Raw genomic sequence first — 22,851 nt, 5'->3', positions numbered from 1 at the left:
TGCTCCCACTGTTAGGCCCAGCTCCTGCCAACCTAGCAGCTCGAAAACATGCAAATGTGAGTAGATCAATAGGTACTGCTTCTACAGGAATGTAAGGGTGCTCCGTGCAGTCATGCTAACCACAAGACCTTGGAGGTGTCTTTGGACAACGCTGGCTCTTCGGCTTAGAAATGGAGATGAGCACCAACCCCCAGAGTCGGCCATGACTAGACTTAATGTCAAGGGGAAACCTTTACTGAGATCTGAGAACACTTCTAGGTCTGCTTTTCTCCCAGCTATATATAAAAATAATAATACACTTTATTTATATTCTGCCCTTCTCCCCTAGGAAATTCAGAGTGGATTACAGCATTTACATACATAGGCAAACATTCAAAGCCTTTACACTCATATACAATGAGACACACAAACACAAACAAAGCCAGAGGCTTCTCCATTCATTTCCAACTTTTGGAGTCAGTGCTGATCTCTGGTTCTAGGGAGGTGCTTTCTCCATTTTCAAGCTGAGAAATCTGTGTTGTCACCTCTGGTTGTGAGACTGGCAAGATTGCTTGAAGTGTCACTTTTCCTTTTTCTGCCAAAACAGTACCTATTTATTTATTTATTTATTTTCAGTATTTATATTCCGCCCTTCTCACCTCCCAGGGAACTCAGGGCGGATTACAATGTACATATGCATGGCAAACAACATATATAGACAGGCTATTTAACTTTCCAGCTTTCATGAAGGTATTCTGGCCACCAGGGGAGCTGTTCCTTCACTGTCCATTTGTGACACTGACAGAGTACTTCCTCATTGTTTGCTTGCTCGCTGGAGATTTTATGACATCATAAATTAGTTAAATTAGCCTTCCCCACATAAGCGGTACCTAAATTTCTTATTTGACAGATGTAACTGTCTTTCAGACTGCAAAGGTCGATAGCAAGCTACACAATGGTCAGAAGCTCACTCCGACCTGGGCTGGCTTTGAACTCATGACCTTTTGGTCAGTGGTGATTTTAATGCAGCTGTCTCCCAGCCAGCTCTGCCACAGTCTATTATCTTGCTGGAGATTTTATGACATCATAAATTAATTAAATTAGTTTCCCCACATAAGCGGTACCTAAATTTCCTACTTGACAGATGCAACTGTCTTTCGGGCTGCAAAGGTCGACAGCGAGCTACACAATGGTTGGAAGCTCACTCTGACCTGGGCTGGCTTCGAACTCATGGCCTTTCGGTCAGTGGTGGTCTTAATGCAGCTGACTCCCAGCCAGCTGCACCACAGTCTACTATCTACTATCTACTCACATTTGCATGTTTTCGAACTGCTAGTTTGGCAGGAGCTGGAGCTGACAGATGGGAACTCACCCTGTATTGCAGATTCGAACTGCCTACCTTCAGGTCAGCAATTCAGCAGCACAAGGGTTTAACCTATTGTGCCACTGAATACATATGAAGACAATTATTTGGATTTTATACATGATTTTGCACTGACAATTTATTTGCTCGATAAATATGTTGCGGAGAACACCTTTGGAGAATGTCTCCTCTGGAGACAGTTGTATTCACTACATATAGAAACATCTAAACAGACTTTTGGGCCAGAGACATTCTTTATCACCTCTGTATTGATCTGAACCAGAAACATGTAAACAGCTCATTGGTCCTCAAAAGGTATTATTTGTAGTGGGGCAACTCTGTTCAGCATGATTTTCAGTGTAGGATTGAGGAACCAATGACCCTCCAAATGGTGGATCACTGCTCTTGTCCTCCTGGATGGTCGGCCCCATTTCTGGGTCTGAGATGATTCTAGAGAGCTGTATTTTTGGAAGGTTATTCATCTCCCTTTCTCTGTCTGAGGGTGACTTTTGGCCCACTCTAAATGTTACGCATTGTAATATTTCCTCCTTGTCTTTTCCCAGGTAACCGATCTTTCAGCAGCACTGGCAGTTCACTGACTCAGAGGTAAGCTGTTTGTGGTTCCCTTACACAGCACCCAAAGCAGAGATAAGCCCTTTGTTAGTCTCTTTGTAATTTCCTTGGGTTTAGCAAAAAACAATGGTCAGTTAAAAGTATGAGTTTGAGCCAATTTATCAGTTGGTTTACAACACCCTGGAGATTTTTAACTGGTTGGTGTTGTGAGAAAATATTTTCTATTTGTATTCATTTTGTTATGTAATTGTTTATTTTTTTCGTTGCAAGCTGCCTAGGGTCCCTAGAAATGTCAGATATAAACTACCATACATACTTGAGTATAAGCCAGGTTTTTCAGCCCTTTTTTGAACTGAAAAAAAAACCCCTCAGCTTATACTCAGGTCAAAGTTATTTATAATTTTGCTGGGTTTTTTATTAATATTTTATTACAGTTATTATTTTACTCTATTCATTATTATTATTATTATTATTACATTTATTATTTTTTCTCTATTTATTATTGTTATTACAATTATTATTTTACTTTATTATTATTACATTTATTATTGTATTCTATTATTATATTTATTATTTTACTATATTTATTATTATTATATTTGTCATTTTATTCTATTTATTATTGTTATCACATTTATTATTTTACTATATTATTACTGTTATTATTACATTTCATTATTTTACATTATTATTATTATTACATTTATTATTTTACTCTATTATTATATTTGTCATTTTACTCTATTTTTAATTGTTATCACATTTATTCTTTTCCTCTATTATTACTGTTATTATTACATTTCCATTATTTTACTCTATTATTATATTTGTCATTTTACTCTATTATTGTTATTATATTTATGATTTTCCTCTATTATTACTGTTATTATTACATTTCCATTATTTTACATTATTATTATTATTATTATTATTATTACATTTATTATTTTACTCAATTATTATATTTGTCATTTTACTCTATTTTTAATTGTTATCACATTTATTCTTTTCCTCTATTATTACTGTTATTATTACATTTCCATTATTTTACTCTATTATTATTATTATTATAACATTTATTATTTTACTCCATTATTATATTTGTCATTTTACTCTATTATTGTTATTATATTTATGATTTTCCTCTATTATTACTGTTATTATTACATTTCCATTATTTTACTCTATTTATTATTATTATATTTGTTAATTTACTCCATTTATTATTGTTATTACATTTATGATTTTCCTCTATTATTACTGTTATTACATTTCCATTATTTTACTCTATTATTATTATTATTATTACTTTACATTTATTATTTTACTCTCTTTATTATTATTAGGAGGATACATAAGCACATTTACATTGAAGGTTAGAATAATGGTTTAGTCAGAGTTGGACACTCTTATCTTAAATTACAATTTTATGTAAATATTCAAAAACATTTAAGCTACTGATACCTCAATACAATCGTATTGGTATCTGTTTTTATTTTGAAACTTACCAGTAGCTGCTGTGTTTCCCATCCTCGGCTTATACTCGAGTCAATACGTTATCCCAGTATTTTGTGGTAAAATTAGGTGCCTCGGCTTATATTCTGCCAGCTTACACCTTCCAACAAGGGACTCCCCAGGCAGAAAGCAGTTAGACTTTGAAGCTGCAAGGCTATTTAATGCTAATCAAGGTGGCCAATTGCAACATTCACACTTGCCTCGAGCAGACAAGAGTTCTTTCTCCCACCCTGGACATCATTCAGATATATTAAACCCCACTTGCCTAATTTCCAACAGACCTCACAACCTCTGCCATAGATGTGGGAGAAATGTCAGGAGAGAATGCTTCTGGAACATGTCCATATAGCCTGGAAAACTCACAGCAACCCAACTAAAAGTACACTTACATTTTCTTGCTCATGTTCTAGGGAGCTATGAATAATTTGAAACGACAGAGGGCAGTGTAGCTATCTAAGCTGCTTTTTGTGCCTCTGAATCAACTGTGACTTATGGCTACCCTATCATAAGGATTTTCCCCCCAAATGTATTCAGATTTGCAAATCCTTCTTTATCTGATGGTTTTTGTCCCTTATTAGTCTACTCCCTTTAAATGATGTTATACAGCAGGCATGGGCAAACTTTGGCCCTCCAGGTGTTTTGGACTTCAACTCCCACAATTCCTAACAGCCGATAGGCTGTTAGGAATTGTGGGAGTTGAAGTCCAAAACACCCGGAGGGCCAACGTTTGCCCATGCCTGCTCTATAGTCACACTTCTACTTTTGGTAACACTCTACCAATCCACAAAGGCCCCCATCGTTGTGGTGAAAAGCTAATGAACAAGTCCCAGCCGTTCTTGGAGTTGGTTCAAGATCTGTCCTCCAAGAGAAATAGTGTCTGTGTATTTTCTGACATGTTGTGTGTCTCTTGGCTTCTAGCATCTCTGAGGAGAGTGGCAATTTCCTGCCTCCCAGCCCCTCCAGAAAAGACTTGGAAGGCAAAAGCGGGACGAAAGTCAGCCGCACATTCAGCTACCTCAAGAACAAAATGTCTAGCAGTAAGAAGAGCAAAGTAAGTAGGTCCAGATGTTTGTGGCTCACTTGTACTTTCTTTTCCCCCCATATATTTTTATTGATTGTTTCACGTTTACAATATAAAGGGATACGTACATAGGTAGTAAGGTAGAAAGGAGAGTGGGAGGGTGGTGGGGAGGGGAGGGGAATATAGTGGAGTGGGGATAGGTAAGGTGGGGTACTTCCAGGATTACCCAGGGTGTCTCAATCAATTATATTTTATACATGCTTGTGCTTATATAAATGTATACACGTATTTGTGCATCTTTATCTATTATAACATATGCGTTTCCGCACAGACAGATTTTTAATTTCGCTTTGTTCTATTATTATCTTCTTGTTTATACTTTCCTTGGATATCAGTTACAAATCCATCCATCTATATATATAGAAATGCTCTGTGCATAATGAGTACCTTAAAAACAAAAGAACCAATTAACGAAATCACACCAAATTTGGCAACAAAACGTCTCACAACACAAGGAATGACCATCACTCAAAAAATTATGATTTTGTCATTTGGGAATTGTGCAGGTACAACTGTACCAGGAGCTCCTATTTTGTTTGCTTTGCATTGAATGTTTGTTGTAGTCCCAAGTTTCAGGGACTCTGCAGATAGGTGGCTTCTTTTGGCTGCAATCATAGGGCAAGCCACCTGTCAATTATAGTTAGGTTCCCTGGTCCCGCCCCCTTTTTGGGGTTTTGGAGGGAATAGGAGCCTTTTTGGGTCAGTCCACACAGAGAAGCTTTCCATGTAGGACATAATACCAAGAGCTCCTGTAGAAAGCTTCACCTTCTACAGCTTGGCCGGGGTTATACCGCCCACAGCTTGGCCGAGGATCAGACAGCCTTACAGCTCCTTTGCGGAGGGACTTCAGTCAACCATCACTGAAACTCCTTTTCCCCTGGAAGTCTACAAAGCTCTGCTTGGTAAGGGTCACTCGCGGAAGCCAGAAGCAGTTGGTACCGGATGTAGGGGCTCCACGCCATCAGAGGCAAAGACAGACTTCCCAGATTAGAAGTTAAGGATTTCCCCATTAGTTACAGTTATGAAGATAGTGCCTGTTCCCTGTGGACAAGATTGAGAGAGAGAGAGCCAATAGACTGTTAAGAAAGCCTTAAAGTACCTGTTTGTTTTCATTAATAAAGAACTTTGTTGAACCTTTAAGCATTCTAGAGACTGTGTTTTAAGGAAATCCAAAGTCCTTTAATCTGAGGCAGCCCTGGCGTCCTGTTGGGCACACAGAATTTATGTCCTGTCTACAGTCTTATGCACAGGCCCAGCATGCGACAGCACAGGAATTGTAGTTGCTGGGATTTATAGTTCACCTATAGTCAAAGAGCATTCTGAACTTTCACCAACGATGGAATTGGACCAAACTTGGCACACAGAACTCCCCTGACCAACAGAAAACACTAGAAGGTTTTGGTGGGCATTGACCTTGAGTTTTGGAGTTGTAGTTCACCTACATCTAGAGAGCACTAACAATGATAGATCTCAAACAATAATGGATCTGGCCAAACTTGACAGGAATACTCAATATGCCCAAATGTAAACACAGATGGAGTTTGGGGAAAATAGACCTTGACATTTGGGAGTTGTAGTTACTAGGATGTATATGTCTCTTACAATCAAAGAGCATTCTGAACCCCACCAATGATGGAATTGGGCCAAACATCCCACACAGAACCCCCCTGACCAACAGAAAATACTGTGTTTTGTGGTGGTCTTTGGTGACCCTTCTAACAACCCCTGGTGACCGACCCCCCCCCCCCCGGGGTCTTGACTTCCCAGGTTGAGAAATGCTGTTTTAAGACCCTCCAGTTCAACTCCCTTCACCAGGGCAAGAAAACATAATCAAAGCTCTCCTGACAAAGGGCCATCCAGCCATTCACACACACATATGTATATGCATTATCAAAGATTTGAAAGGGACCCATAAAGAAGGACAATTATGTGTTGCATGTTCCAGAGTAGGCAAACCAGACACTCTCCACATCAACACTGGCAAAGAAACAGCAAGAAATACTGTTTAGCCACAAGCAGAAAGACATTACATATATTAGAGGCCAACACTTTCTCATTACTTTATTTTCCAGATTACCAGACTGGGCCACAGCAACGCGTGGCAGGGGACCGCTAGTAATATATATATAGTAAAGTCCAGAACTGCTTTCCAGATGGTTATTTGAGGTTTTGTATAGTTGTGTGAGATTCTTTGCGTCAGTATGTCCATGTCTGACAGCCCTTTATGACCTCTGCAGGGATCCCGACCCCCAGGTTGAGAAATGCTGCCTTAAAGCCATCCAGTCCAACTCCCTTCACAAACGCAAGAAAACATAACCAAAGCCCTCCTGACGAAGAGCCATCCAGCCATGGATATAGATAGATATGATTCACACACACACATATGTATGTATAGGACAGATTCAGTATCATAGATTTGAAAGGGACCCCTAAACAAGGACAGTGATATGTTGCATGTTACAGACAATCCAGACAATCTCCACTGACAAAGAAACAAGAAGAAATACTGTTTACCCACAAGCATAAAGAAATTACATATATTAGAAACCAACACTTCCTCGTTACTTTATTTTCCAGATCACCAGACTGAGCCACAGCAACACGTGGCAGGGGACGGCTAGTATTCTATATGTAGGGTAGTTTTTGGTTTAAAATATGGAGATTCATTCAATCATTCTATAACCTCACTTGCCAGCCAGGAAGTTTCAGCACTGAATCTGTGTGAAGTAATACTTAAGACTCATACCAGGTTGAGTCCTTGCGGTGTAATGCTTGAACAGACATAACTGCTTTTTCACTCTCTGTAAGTCCAGGAAATCTATGCATTTCTGGTATGGCTGTCCCACATTCCTACCTTCCCACCTCTTCAGAAACCGTATTTCTGCTATTCTGAGAATAATATGAGATCAGTTAGCAGCAAGCTTCTTGTGCTTCTGAGAAATGCAGGTGGAAAATAGGTTTGGTAAGAACATGTCAAAAGTTGAGAAAACTGAACTCAGTTGCTTTTCCCATATATTACTTCTCTTTTGACAAGGCTGTCAGACAGCATTCGCAACTAGTCTACAGACAGAGGATTGGTAGTGCCAGATTGTGCATGAAGGAAGTGAGGTTTTCTCCTTATATTAGAACTGAAGCTGAAAGCCTTGAAAATGGGTCATTGTTTTGAAAAATCTTTTCCAAAAAGGATGACTCTGTTGCAGTTCATACTTTCTGCTACTAAAGTTTTTAATGCTAAGATAGCTTTCCAGCTGCTGTATGCTTTGAGCATCCGGACTGGTGGTTGAACATCAAAAATAGACCAACAGCATAGTTTTTGAAGGCCCTCTTCCCATTCCCCAGATGTGTACCATCCTTGTCTTGCAACTTGAATCCAGGGAACCACGTTTGTCAATTAGAGCCTGGTGGTGGACACTTAAATATCAGAGTTTTCAGTCTAGGATCCGGTCTAATTCACCACTTAGCACAGGATGAGTACCTAAGGAGCTGGTGTAAGAGCAACTCTAAGAAAGCTTCCTCCATCAGCCTTTCTGTATCCTTCCGAACTCACCTGGGTTTCGACGTGGCTCTCAAATTGATCATAGAATCATAAAGAGACCTCATGGACCATCCAGTCCAAACCCCTGCCAAGAAACAGGAAAATTGCATTCAAGGCACCCCTGACAGATCACCATCCAGCCTCTGTTTAAAAGCCTCCAAAGAAGGAGTTTCCACCACTTTCCAGGGCAGAGAGTTCCACTGCCAAACGGCTCTCACAGTCAAGAAGTTCTTCCTAATGTTCAGATGGAATCTCCTCTCTTGTAGTTTGAAGCCATTGTTCAGCATCCTAGTCTCCAGGGCAGCAGAAAGCAAGCTTGCTCCCTCCTCCCTATGACTTCCCCTCACATATTTATACATTGCTATCGTGTCTCTTCTCAGCCTTCTCTTCTTCAGGCGAAACATGCCCAGCTCTTTAAGCCGCTCCTCATAGGTCTTGTTCTCCAGACCCTTGATCATTTTAGTTGCTTTCCTCTGGATACATTCCAGCAGAGACTTTGGGATATTGCTTTTGTGAGCTGCACTCTCATTCACATGTATCTTGCTCCCCAAGTGCCCTGTCCATACATTATGTTGGGCCTTCCAATGCAGTAAATCATCTACAGAACATGACTATGGCCAAATACCATTGCCTATTTTCCAAGGCAATGTGTAATGCCGTGGTTCTCAACCTGTGGGTCCCCAGATGTTTTGGCCTTCAACTCCTGGAAATCCTGACAGCTGGTAAACTGGCTGGGAGTTATGTGTTCCCATTTGAACTGCTGCGCGGGAGATTTGCGAGGATCCCATATAATGAAAGACTCTGCCCATTTTTTCTATGTCAGGAGGAACTTGAGAAACTGAAAGTTGCTTCTGGTGTGAGAAAATTGGCTGTCTTCAAGCACGTCGCCCCGGGGATGCCCGGATGTTTGATGTCTTGTACCATCCTTGTGGGAGGCTTGTCTCAGGTCCCTGCACGAGGAGCTGGAGCTGACAGAGGTAGCTCAACCTGGTCTCCCCAGATTTGAACTGCTGACCTGACGGCAGAAGGGTTTATCTTATCACAGGAACTAACAAACAGGAAGTAGAATGCATCTATCATATTCTACTATCGTGCAAATTTTATGAACAAGCTTGCACACACATCATTAATCTCCTACTGAGAAATTTACCGGTGATTCCAGTGACGTTTTTACTTGGTGATGATCTTCCCCACGTGACCCTGGCTGTTGCCAAGTTTCTTTCCGAAGCAGCCAGGATTAGACAATTTTCTATTTTAGACACAGGATGAAACATGCCTGGTACCTTTTGTAGCCTTTTACCTTTGCTCATAGCCATCTCGTATGGCTTCAATCAGTTTTAATCCCGTATTTTAACCAGTTTTAAGTATTGATAATGTCATGCAAGTGTGTTAAATCAGTCAGCGGTTGTTAATCTTATTAACCTTGCATATTTTGTACACTTACTGAGCAATAAGGATCTTTGGACCATAATAAAATGTTGTTGTTGTTGTTGTTGTTGGATGACCCTGTATTCACAACTAAGTCTTTGCTGTGATATTTCTTCTAATATTACATCTATAAATCTTAAATTGCATATAGTGACTCAAATCCCTTGAGGATAAAATGCCTCCTTAAAAAGAAAATACAATTCAGCAATTGTTGGTGGCATATCAGGGGAGACATAACAGTGGGCCTTCTTTCTGCAGTACGTAGAACAAGGATGTCATATAATGTGGCCCAGGAATGGCTGTGGATTGATAGTATTTTTGTTTCAAAGTGTTTCTTGTTGAAGAGTTCTGCTTCTGTGGCTGCAGACTAGTTTTTCTGAAGATTACAACACCCCTAGACAATTGTGCAAGCAAAGCCGTCGTCCACTTGTGGGTGGGTGTCTTCTGCGTGTACAGACTCTGTGAGAGTTCAGAAGTTCCTCCATTATATAGACAGTATAGAAAATTCCCCTCTCTACATTACAAAACATGCGTTAGCTAACTATCCGAAGGCCTCAATTTCTCTTGCTTTGCGTTGTTTTTTTTATTATTTGGGGAAAACCATTAAGTAGACCACTTAATTTCTGGGACAACACGTTGCCAAAAAGAATTAATATCCATAGCAAAACAAAACAACAATGCATTTGAGTTAAAGTACCATGCTCAGAATAATAGCTTGTTACTAGCTCTCAGTGTGGTTTGTTAAGTAAAAGTAAAGATTTCCTGTGACGTTAAGTCTAGTCGTGTCCAACTCTGAGGTTTGGTGCTTATTTCCATTTCTAAGCGAAAGAGCCAGCATTGTTCATAGACGCCTCCAAAGTCATATGACCAGCATGACTTCATGGAGTGCCATTACTTTCCTGCTGGAGCGTTACCTATTGATCTACTCACATTTACATGTTTTCGAACTGCTAGGTTGGCAGAAGCTGGGGCTGAGAGCAGGAGCTCACCCCGCTCCCCAGATTCGAACCTGCGACCTTTCAGTCAACAAGTTTAGCAGCTCAACGGTTTAACCCACTGCACGACTGGAGGCTCCAGTAATAACAATAATAATAGAGTAAAATAATAAATGTAATAATAATAATAAATAGAGTAAAATAATAATAATAATAATAATAATAATAATAATAATAATAATAAATAGAGTAAAATAATACAAATAATAATAATAATAGTAATACAACAACAGAGTAAAATGAGAAATAATTTTGACTTGAGTATAAGCTGAGGGGGGCTTTTTCAGCCTTAAAAAAGGTCTGAAAAACTCTGCTTATACCAAGTATATACTATATATACCTTTTGGTCAGCAAGTTCAGCAGCTCAGTGGTTTAACCTGCTGTGCCACCAGGGGCAGTTTGTTAGTTAGCTAGTTAGTAGGAAAACCTATAATGAGTGTCCTTGCTGCTGAAATCAATAGCTTATGCAATTTTGTATTTCTTGTCATACTGAATCCTCTATACTTTGTGTTTAGGAGTTACTTTTAATGTAGCAAATTGATACAAATGTTTAGAAATACCAAATTTTCAAACTGCTAGGTTGGCAGAAGCTGGACCTAACAACATGAGCTCACCCCACTCCCTGGATTCGAACCACCAACTCTTCGGTCAGCCAGTTCAGCAGCTCAGGAGTTTAACCCACTGCGCTACCAGTGAGCAGTTTGTTAGTTAGCTAGTTAGTAGGAAAACCTACATTGAGTGTCCTTGCTGCTTAAATCAATAGCTGATGCAATGTTGTGTTTCTTGTCATACTGAGTCCTCTATCCTTTGTGTTTAGGAGTTACTTTGGATGTAACAAATAGATACAAATGTTTAGAAATAGTGTTTTCTTGGGTTCTAAATGTGTGCAAGTGTATTGCCTCTTTTTGAAATTTGTTTAAAAGAGGAAGTGAAACAGGATGCCTGCTTTAAAGTATTTCTCACCGTGATGCCATCCTAACAATGCAGTTGCTTCTCTTTTCATATTTACTTTATGTTTGGAAACTGCAAGGATAAGTCACAGCTACCAACACAAGTTGTGCCAAATCTCTGCTAGTTTGTGGTTAGCCATCAGGAATTGTTGTTGGCGAGGATATGAGCTGAAAGATTTGCCGTTTCTGCACGTGTCACCTCCGGAACATGACCTCCACACCCACAGAAACACATAAACACACATGTTGGCATTTTTATAGCTTTCCTTTACATCTTAGAGAGGAACAGCCATGACAACTCCAGCACCGCAAGGGTTAAAAGGCTCTTCAAGGAAGTGTTCAAGAAGCAGCCCTTCCTCCTCTGCGTCCTTCTCTTGCTCAACTTTTTTCTGACTTCCTTTCCCCCAAACACCCGTTTATGATCGCAGCCTCCTCCGCCAGCAGCAAGATAAGCCTCCCGGCCCTTTAATAGTATGGATGGGTAGGTGTTGGACGTACCTCCTCGCCCTCCTTGTATCTGGGAAGTATGTCCCTAAAATGGAATCGATTCTCTGATGTTCCCCTGATACTGATAGGACGGTTCCACTCAGAGGTAAGGTTTGCGTCCGACTGAGATATACTAGGCACAATTGTGGGAGCAAGACAAAGCATTCTTGGTTGCCCTTTGCTGGGATTCTGGCATTTTGACTGGGAGGCTTTGCTTGACCACCAAGTCCTTGAAGTGCATCTTTCATTGTGGTCCGGGATGGACTGTCATATCATCAGGAAAGAGAGATTCCAAATGAACATTAGGAAGAACTTCCTGACTGGTAGAACTGTTCAGCAGTGGAACTCTCTGCCCTGGAATGTGGTGGAGGCTCCTTCTTTGGAGGCTTTGAAGCGGAGGCTGGGTGGCCATCTGTCAGGAGTGCTTTGAATGTGATTTTCCTGCTTTTTGGCAAGATGGGGTTGAACTGGATGGCCCACGAGGTCTCTATGATCCCTATTGGGCTTTATTCCATTATGTTTGTTTTCAATGACATGTTGTGTGTGTGTATGTTTTTTTAAAAGAAAACAGTGTGATAGTTGAGCCTGTTTCTTTGCTGAGACTTTTCCCCACTTGCTGAGGCTGTTAAATACAATTTCCTGTTTTCTAACTGAAGTTGTTTGTGCCTTCTCAGTCTGTACTGATCACAGACGGACTGTTTTTCAAAGACAGTGGAAAAAATATCAAAAGAAGGTAGTTGTGTTTCTTTTAGCTGTTAGTAATTGTTTTCGTTTTGGGCACCAAGAAACATTCAAATGCTGAAACATACGAGATGAACAAACAAATGCATGTTTAAAGAAGATTACATGTTGAGTCATCATGCTGACGTTTTTCTTGAGGCATCGTAGTTAAGCCATTTTGGTGTATGGAGGAAACTCGTAGCATCTTTGGGTTGAAAGCATGTTCTTAAAAGCACAGTGCTCATCTCTGTTGCAGTGTGAGGGTCATGCACATTTGCTACTGTGAATAAGGTTTCTCCTTGACATTAAGTCCAGTCGTGTCCGAATCTTGGGGTTAGTGCTCATCTCCATTTCTAAGCCGACGAGCCGGTGTTGTCCGTAGACCCCTCCAAGGTCATGTGGCCGGCATGACTGCATAGAGCACCGTTACCTTCCTGCTGGAGCAGTACCTATTGATCTACTCACATTTGCATTTTTTTGAACTGCAAGATTGGCAGAAGCTGGGGCTGACAGCGGGAGCTCACCTCACTCCCCAAGTTTGAACTGCTGATCTTTTGGTCAGCAAATTCAGCAGCTCAGCGGTTTAACCCACTGCACCACCTGGTGAATATAATATACTGTATGTATGTATATATAATATTGATGATAATATTGTAATGCAATATAATACTAATAATAATACACTATAATAATTATATATTTTATATTACATGTAATATTACAAATAATATTGCAGTATAGCGGTATAGTACAGTATAGTAATATATAATACTAATATTTCGCTATGCTAATAATATAATATACTGTATGTACATATAACTTGTAAGCCACTGTGAGTCCCCTTCGGGGTGAGAAGGGCAGGATATAAATGTCGTAAATAAATAAATAAATTTGGGAGTTGGTGATTGGGTATTTGGAAATGGTGGCATAGACACTGAGCACTGAGAAGCCCTGGCCCTTGAGCTCTCTCACTGCGAAAGCAGCAGAGTCCTTGTGAATATTTGAAGGTAGAAATGCCCATCGGAGTCATGTGTATTTTGTGTACAAGCCAACAAGTTTGGCAATTTGGTTTCTGAAAGGCATTTCTTCTCCAGCCGCTTTACCACATTAAAGTCCCACTTTTGCATCACAGAATGGATTGTTCTCTTGAGTGGTTTCAGCTAAGATCAGGCCTCAGACTGAGACCTGTTTGACTAAAAACCACATTCTCTGCAACTACAAAAGTCACAGTCCAGGGTAGCAAACTTGCAAGATTCACAAAAATAATGCAGGACTCATGCCTGAGCAAGCAGTTTAATCGCAAACACATCCTATGTATTGTCAAAGGCTTTCATGGCCGGAATCGTTGGATTGCTGTGAGTTTTCTGGGCTGTCTGGTCATGTTCCAGAAGCATTCTCTCCTGAAGTTTTGCCTACATCTATGGCAGGCATCCTCAGAGTTTGTGAGGTCTGTTGGAAACTAGGCAAGTGAGGTTTACATATCTGTGGAACGTCCAGGGTGGGAGAATGAACTCTTGTCTGTTTAAGGCAAGTGTGAAATGTAAAAATAACAGTAAAATAATAAATATAATAATTATAATAGGGTAAAATAATGTAAATACAATAATAATAATAATAATAATAATAATAATAATAATAATAATAGAGTAAAATAATAAATGTAAGGTAAAGGTAAAAGTTTTCCCCTGACATTAAGTCCAGTCCTGTCCGATTGGCCAGCTTGATTAGTATTTAATGGTCTTGTAGCTTCAAAGCCCGGCTGGTTGCTGCCTGGGAGAATCCTTTGTTGAGAGGGTTTTTTTTATGTCAGGAGCAACTTGAGAAACTGCAAGTTGCTTTTGGTGTGAGAGCATTGGCCGTCTGTAAGGACATTGCCCAGGGGATGCCCAGATGATTTACCATCGTGTGGGAGGCTGATTTTTATTACGTTTTGCACTGTTTATTTTATTGTGTTACTTCATGTATTTTGTTGTGATTAATTTTGCTGTATTATTTTTGGGCATGGCCTCATATTAGCCGCCCCGAGTCCCCTTTGGGGAGATGGTGGCGGGGTATAAATAAAGATTATTATTATTATTATTATTATTATTATTATTATTATTACTATTATTATTATTCTTTCATGTACCAGCACAGGAAGCTGGAGCTGACAGAAGGGAGCTCACCCTACTCCCTGGATTTGAACCGCTGACCTTTTGGTTAGCAGTAGTGCTAGCACATGGATTGCGCCACCGGGGGCTCCTGTTAGGATGTGTTAGCTGGCCCTGATTGATTCTTCTCTGGCATTCCCCTTCTTTTTTGAGTGTTGCTTTTTATTTACTATCCTGGTTTTAGAGTATTTTTTAATACTGGTAGCCAGATTTTGTTCAGTTTCATCCTATGTAGTTCAAGCCTTACGTAGATGTGCTGGGAAGGACGGCTGCTTTCGACAAATGGTTTTTTGTGGGTTGCTCTTTATGATGTTGTCTTCTCATTTTGGAATGTAGTGCTAGAAAAGAGGCAGATAAGACAGCCTTGAGGGGTTGCAATTGGGATTGTCGGCATGTGCTGTGCTTCCGGAGACAGAGCCGAGAGAGAGCAGGAGAGAGACCAAGCTTTGCATTTCCTATTACCAGAATTTGCATGTGTCACTCAGGGGTCTCCGAGGGTTTCCTCAAGAGGATTGCAAAGCTGCCTTTACCTTCCCTTCCACTCTCCTGCCTCCAACTGCCCTGTAGTTAACTGTTGTCATGCAGTAGTATTGACGAAACACACAGCATCTCCACTTCACCCCATAAAGATTATCCATGGAAAGAAGAACCAGAAAAAATAGGGAGAATCAACCAGTTTTCAGCAAAACGTGAGTCATAAAAATCCAGGAAGACTCACTGTAGCAGGTTGGGTAAGATGCCTTCCTTTCTGAGACGCAGCGTAAGTTTAAGTGTCAACACAAGTGAAAATAAAGTAGTTTCCTGGCCCAGTCCAAGCCTTCGTTTTATTTAAAAATTAAGAAATTTTGGTTGACCTCTTCTCCAAATCTTGAAAGAGTCTTCTTGCATATATAGGTGAGTAGTCCGGTAGATTCAATATATAGCATCCCCAGTCAATTGAGAAGAGCTTTCCAAATTCTGTGTTGCAACACATTAGTGTGTAGCTGTGTCTGTTATTGTAATTCTTGCAAGTTAGTATAATTAATTAATTCTTGATTAACTTTAGAACCTTCAGGTCTTGTTGTATCCCCAAACTTTATGTTATTACAATTTGTGTCTGTATCTCTTATAAAAAGGTTGTTTTAACCCCCTTTTTGCTGGTAAAACTGAATGACATCGCAAAATGATGCACAGTATATACTAGGTATAAGCAGAGTTTTTCAGACCTTTTTTAAGGCTGAAAAAGTCCCCCCTCAACTTATACTCAAGTCAAAATTATTTATCATTTTACTGTTATTATTATTATGATTATTATTATTACATTTATTATTTTACTCTATTTATTATTATTATTACATTTATTATTTTACTCTATTATTATTGTTATCATTGGAGCCCCCAGTGGCGCAGTGGGTTAAACCGCTGAGCTGCTAAACTTGTTGACCAAAAGGTCACAAGTTTTAATCCGGGGAGCTCCCGCTGTCAGCCCCAGCTTCTGCCAAACTAGTAGTTCAAAAGCATGCAAATGTGAGTAGATTAATAAGTATCGCTCTGGCGGAAAGGTAACGGAGCTCCATACAGTCATGCTAGCCACATGATCTTGGAGGTGTCTACGGACAACGCTGGCTCTTCCGCTTTGAAATGGAGATGAGCATCATCCCCCAGAATCACTGGACTTAATGTCAGGGGAAAACCTTTACTTTACATTTATTATTTTACTCTATGTATTATTATTTTTACATTTATTATTTTACATTATTATTATTATTATTATTATTGCATTTACATTATTTTACTCTATTACTATTATTATTACATTTATTATTTTACTGTTATTTTTACATTTCCACTATTTTATTCTAATATTATTCTATTATTACATTTTATTTTACTTTTTTCTTATTATTGGAAGGCTCCATTTACATTTACATTGAAGAAGGTTAGAATAATGGTTTAGTCAGAATTGGACAGACTTATCTTAAATTACAGTTTTATGTAAATATTCAAAAACATTTAACCTACTGATGCCGCCATCAATGTAATTGTATTGATATCTATTTTTATTTTGAAATTTACCAGTAGGTACTCCATTTCCCACCTTGGCTTATACTCGAGTCAATACGTTTTCCCAGTTTTTTGTGATAAAATTAGATGTCTCGGCTTATATTCGAGTTGGGTTATACTCTAGTACAGGGGTCCTCCTCACACTTTTTAAACAGAGGCCCAGGTCACAGTCCCTCAAACTGTTGGAGGGCCGGATTATAATTTGAAAGATCATGAATGAATTCCTATGCACACAGCACATATCTTATTTGTAGTGCAAAAAAAATTTAAAATAAAACAATCATTAAAATTAAGAACAATTTTAACAAATATAATCTTATTGGTATTTCAGTGGGAAGTGTGGGGCTGCTTTTGACTGATGAGATAGGATTGTTGTTGTTGTTGTTGTTGTTGTTGTTGTATGATTTCAAGTAGTTTGAGACTTAAGTTGATTCTGAGTGAGGGCCGGGTAAATGACCTTTGAGGGCCGTATCTGGCCCCCCGGCCTTAGTTTGAGGACCCCTACTCTAATATATACGGTATGTCTAAAAAGTGTGTTACCAACATGAAAAGTCTGGAAAACTCTGGGAACTAACAAAGAAATGGGAGTAGCATATTCCCCAATTCCAAAAGACTCTCAGATTGTGTATTTCAAAGTGGTGTCATCTCTGTGTCATAGTCAACTTGGGAGACTTGCCTAAGTGTGTGTGAGGGTGCTGTAGGTTTTAAACAGCACATAGAGCAGAATGACAGGGTTGAGCCACATGTTTGCTGGAGATGATGGGAGTTTTAATCCAGTGTGTTTGAAAAGAACTACATTAGGAAAGGCTGATGATAAGGTTACACAAGAGTGGTAGAGCCCACCCATTTCTTCATACAATGTTATTGAATGAAACTGTAAATACTGATGGAATTGGTCAGGGGGTTGATTCAGACTTGGATGAACATCATTCGGTGTCTGGGCTCAATGACTCACAACTGAACTTTTTTCCCTTGGCCTTTAAGGGAAGAGAAGGTAAGAGAGCAGGTCTGGTATTCAACGCAGTGGTTGCTTTGCACAGGCACCTTGTCTCTGGATGGTGCTTACTCTGAGTTGAGTCTTTCTCTCTAAGGAAGACACATCGTCCACAATAGAGGACGAAACAACCTTCCTCTTTGGCATTCTCAACTCCTTTGCTGCTCTCTTTTAGGAAAAGGAGAAAGACAAGGAGAGGATCAAAGAAAAGGACAAAGACTCCAAAGAAAAGGACAAGGACAAGAAGACAGTCAATGGGCACCTCTTCAGCGCCACCCCAACGGTGGGGCCTGTCAGTTGCTATCATTGTATGAAGCCTTTTAACAAGGATTCCTTTGCCTGTTCAGGTGAGTGGCTTCTTTCAGTGCCATGTTCTTTTTTACTATTATTTTTTTTTACTATTTTTTACTATTTTTATTAGATTTGTTTTTATTTTTACATTTTTCTCTTTGTTGCAATGCAGTAAAAACAGAGAGAAAAAATAAGCAAACAACGAACAATAGAAACAAAAATAAACACCAAAGAATGGAAGGGGAAAATTTACATTCCATTTTCGAGTTTTCTGATGGACACATATCTTACTATATGTAATAACTTCTCTGGTAATGCAATTCGTTAACTTCTTTAGCTTGAAAAAAACCATGAATTATCAAAATCTGGAGTTAGTATCTAACAACAAATATTTGAATAACAATTTCTTTTTATAAAATGGTGGTTTTTCTATCTTTTCCCCAACATACTACTAATTTGCTTATGTACTGTGATCCCAACTTCAATATCCTTTTATACATAAAAATTTGTAATCTACAATCTATATAAATAAAAATGTAATGTTCATTTGTGGAATTAACGTAACTCAAAAACCACTGGTCGAATTGACACAAAATTTGGACACAAGACACCTAACTGTCCAACGAGTGTCCATCACCCATAAACTCACACACACACGCACAAACCCCAAGCGGTACAGACTTAAAAACCCCAAAAAATACACCATATATACATATACACATATACTCATATACAAATGCACACGTTCATACACACACACGTATATATGTGCACAAACACACAACTATACATATATATACACATACATAGACATACACACATATATACATGCACACATACATATATACATATACACATGCACACACATATACATATCCACATACATACATATATACACACAAATATGCATATAGACAAGCATACACATATACACAATATGCATGTACACATATAAACACACAAATACACACATATATACACCCACAAATATATATACACAAACACACACACACACATATATATATACATATATACACATACATACAGACATACAGACACACACACATACATATATACACACACACAAAACACATATACACAGACTGGACCACAGCAATGCGCTATAGGGGGTGGCTAGTCTATATATAAAATGACAACAACAACAATATTTATTATGGCCCATAGATGCCTCAGTAAACACACAGTCATAACTTCTCCCATCTCAGGAGAAGCTCATTGTACAAGATATATCTACGTGGTTTCAAGTAATACCCCTATCAGAGGTTAGTTGCTTTCTCAGCCTTGCTGCCACTATGAGAGTCACCCTATGTCACTTGACCTCTAAAGTAGTGGTTCTCAACCTGTGGGTCCCCAGATGTTTTGGCCTTCAACTCCCAGAAATCCCAACAGCTGGTAAAGTGGCTGGGAATTGTGGGAGTTGTATGCCAAAACACCTGGGGACCACAGGTTGAGAACCACTGCTCTAAAAGATATCTAACAATCCTCATGCGGGTCAGGATTGGATATAAAAGTTTTCTACATTGCACTGTGTAATAACAACACTGCAATAAAAAGTGTTCTGTTGTTTTTATTTCAGAGTCATAGTCTTTGGGAGTAGGGAATTCCAGACAGTCTGCCTCTTAGCAGCTCTGAGGGAAATATATTTAATCTTGCCTCAATCCATATCTATAATATTTAATAAATGCCTTTAATACAGTGAGATAACAATGACACACCAATACACAAAATGGCTTCTGGAGGCGATGCTCAACTCCGGCCATGGGGAGGTACTCTTTTTCCGTTTCCAAGCCGAGGAGCCTGTTGTCCGTAGACTCCTCCTGGTAGTGTTGCCGGCATGGCTACATAGGCTCCTTTATTACCTTCCTGGCGAAGTGGTACCTATTGATTGATTGATTTACTTTACTTTACTTGTATACCACTTTTCAAAGCAGTTTCCAACATAATTATTGCAAAATTTAATGTCTCATATACAGAAACTTGGAGCCCCGGTGGCACAGTGGGTTAAACCGCTGAGCTGCTGTGCTTGTTGACCGAAAGGTCGTAGGTTTGAATCCGGGGAGTGGCATGAGCTTCCACTGTCAGCCCCAGCTTCTGCCAGCCTAGCAGTTCAAAAATATCCAAATGTGAGGAGATCAATAGGTACCGCTCCAGCAGAAAGGTAACGGCACTCCATGCAGTCATGCTGGCTACATAACCTTGGAGGTGTCTACGGACAACGCCGGCTCTTTGGCTTAGAAATGGAGATGAGCACCAACCCCCAGAGCTGGACACAGCTGGACTTAAAGTCAGGGGAAAACCTTTACCTTTACCTATATAGAAACTTAACTTAACGATAATATACAATTATCAATTAAATCATAAAACACAACATCATTTAACATTAAAACATGGAATTAAAAACATATAGATATAAACATATCGATATAAACATATCGATATCGATATAAATCGCACAATCCAACAATCGTAGTCTAGGTCATACCAAATATCATTTGATCTACTCAAATTTACACGCTTTTGAACTGCTAGGGCTAATAGTGGGAGCTCACCCTGACCCGCGGCTTTGAACTGTCAACCTTTAGGCCATCAGATTCAACAGTTCAGTGGTTTAATCCATTGTGCCACCGCGGCCTCTTTGGACAGTTGCTTCAATGTGTCTAGATGAGATTAGCAGTTGGATTTAGGTCAGTAAAATCACAATAAAAGTACCAGAAAAACAAAAGAGTGCTAAGATCTATTTGCTAAAAGCAGTTAATTACGCGGGAGAATTTATCACTTGGCACTGAAAAGACTATGGCATAGGTGCCAGGTAGTCCTCTCTGGAGAGGGCATTGGACAAATGAATGCCTTTATTGGAATGTTTTGATTTAAAATAGCAGTATAGCTTTTTAGTAAAAGAGCACTGAAACTGGCTGGTTGATTCCTGGGATCAGAGGCGGGAGGGAGGTACAGAAGGGATGCAGGTCATTGCTTATACAATTCCCATTGAAAACCAGCAAATTCTGGCTCTTGCTATAGACATGAAAGTCGGCGTGCCAACCCCCAATAAACTGGAGTTCAAGCAAGGCCTTTGAATGAAAGGAGGCTGCTCTCTTTCCTGGATGGGGATGGTGAGCTCCACCTGAGTCATAGATTGTGACACAGTTCAGTATTCCCCCTTCACAGGCAGGCAGACACAGACATCACCTCCTATTTTGAAAGTCCAAGCTGAGCTGTGGTGCCTTTAGGGTGAAATTCCTGAACTGAAAACCTGCACTTGCTGGTTTATTGCTATTGACGCAAGTGAAAACATGAGGACGTGTTGAGGAAAGTCTCTCTGCGCCCAGGCACTATTGACACTGATGATGACAATGAAATTTCAGTGAACTTCCTTCCTTTCTTTTTTTTCCCTTCCCCTCAAATGTTCCATGAGTAACTCCAATGGTAGGAAGAGTTGGTTAATAATGTTTTTGCCCCTTCAAGAAGATCACAGCAGAACCACTAGGCTGTTAGGAATTGTGGGAGTTGAAGTCCAAAACATTCGGAGGGCCAAAGTTTGCCCAGACACAATATAGGCTGACGGTTGCCCTCAAGCAAATAATGGCTTGAATAAGTGCTTTTCTTGTCTAGATACTAGATTGCATTTTCCTCAGTGTTGCATGACTGCTCCATGGCAGAGACTGCCAATGAACATCAGGCTATATTTCAGAGGAAGGAAGTGACAAAACCACCTCTGAGTATTCCTTGCCTAAGAAAACCCTTTCACGTAATGGGTTCACCATAACTGGCAGGCAACTTGAAGACACATACAAGTATGCTATTACTCAGCATGCAAAACAAATTAGTTCTGCTTGTAGTTCTTTAGCAGAGGTGAGACAGGACATAGGTATTGTGTGTTAGGGTTTGTGTATACCCTAAAATATAGCAGAGCATCCAAAAATCAAACAGGATACATAGGTATTATGTGTTGGAGAACAGTACCCTAAAATATAGCCCAGACAAATTATAAAGGTAAAGGTAAAGGTAGTCCCCTGACATTAAGTCCAGTCATGTCTGACTCTGGGGTGTGGTGCTCATCTCCATTTCTAAGCCGAAGAGCCAGCGTTGTCCATAGACACCTCCAAGGTCATGTGGCCGGCATGACTGCATGGAGCGCCGTTACCTCTCCGCCGGAGCGGTACCTATTGATCTACTCACATTTGCATGTTTTCGAACTGCTAGGTTGGCAGAAGCTAGGGCTGACAGCGGAAGCTCACGCCGCTCCCCGGAATCGAACCTGCGACCTTTCGATCAACAAGCTCAGCAGCTCAGTGCTTTAACCCACTGCGCCACAAATGATAGAGGACTTTAAAAGAGAGGCTAGGAAAATCAAAATAGAGAAGTACAAAGAAATTGAAAGGAAATGTAAATGGAAATGATATTGCACCCTAGCACAACTATCAAATATGATTAGTGGTAGAAATTCAACATTTTGGCACTGAATTAAGCAAAGGATGGTATGCTCACATATGGTGGTAATATCCAAAGGCAAAAACATTTTGGGAACAAATAACAGCAAAAAATATTTAAAAGACCATGTCAAGTAAATGTGGAGCTGATGTTTATAGGAATATTAGGAAACAATAAGATCAATGTAAAATATCAAGATTTATTCAAAGCAATGATTCTTGCAGGGAAGGCATGCAAAACAAATTAGTTGGGGTTGGAAATATTTTTAAAAATGGAATATGGGTAAATTGGAACAATTA

General features: G+C 39.6%; 1 protein-coding gene across 10 annotated transcripts in view; it reads left to right on the top strand.

Annotated features, from left to right (window-relative positions):
* Nucleotides 1-22,851, top strand: part of AKAP13 (A-kinase anchoring protein 13) — a 290,558-nt gene that overhangs the window by 239,426 nt on the left and 28,281 nt on the right. For all 10 annotated transcript variants that reach the window (XM_067471354.1, XM_067471352.1, XM_067471349.1 and 7 more), the window contains 3 exons: nt 1,906-1,948; nt 4,349-4,481; nt 17,988-18,159. In XM_067471354.1, coding sequence (XP_067327455.1) covers nt 1,906-1,948; nt 4,349-4,481; nt 17,988-18,159 — 348 coding nt within the window. The remainder of the gene's footprint in view (nt 1-1,905; nt 1,949-4,348; nt 4,482-17,987; nt 18,160-22,851) is intronic.

This window comes from Anolis sagrei, chromosome 9, assembly GCF_037176765.1.
Source record: "Anolis sagrei isolate rAnoSag1 chromosome 9, rAnoSag1.mat, whole genome shotgun sequence".
Taxonomy (NCBI): domain Eukaryota; kingdom Metazoa; phylum Chordata; class Lepidosauria; order Squamata; family Dactyloidae; genus Anolis; species Anolis sagrei.
This window is presented reverse-complemented; position numbering and strand designations above follow the sequence as displayed.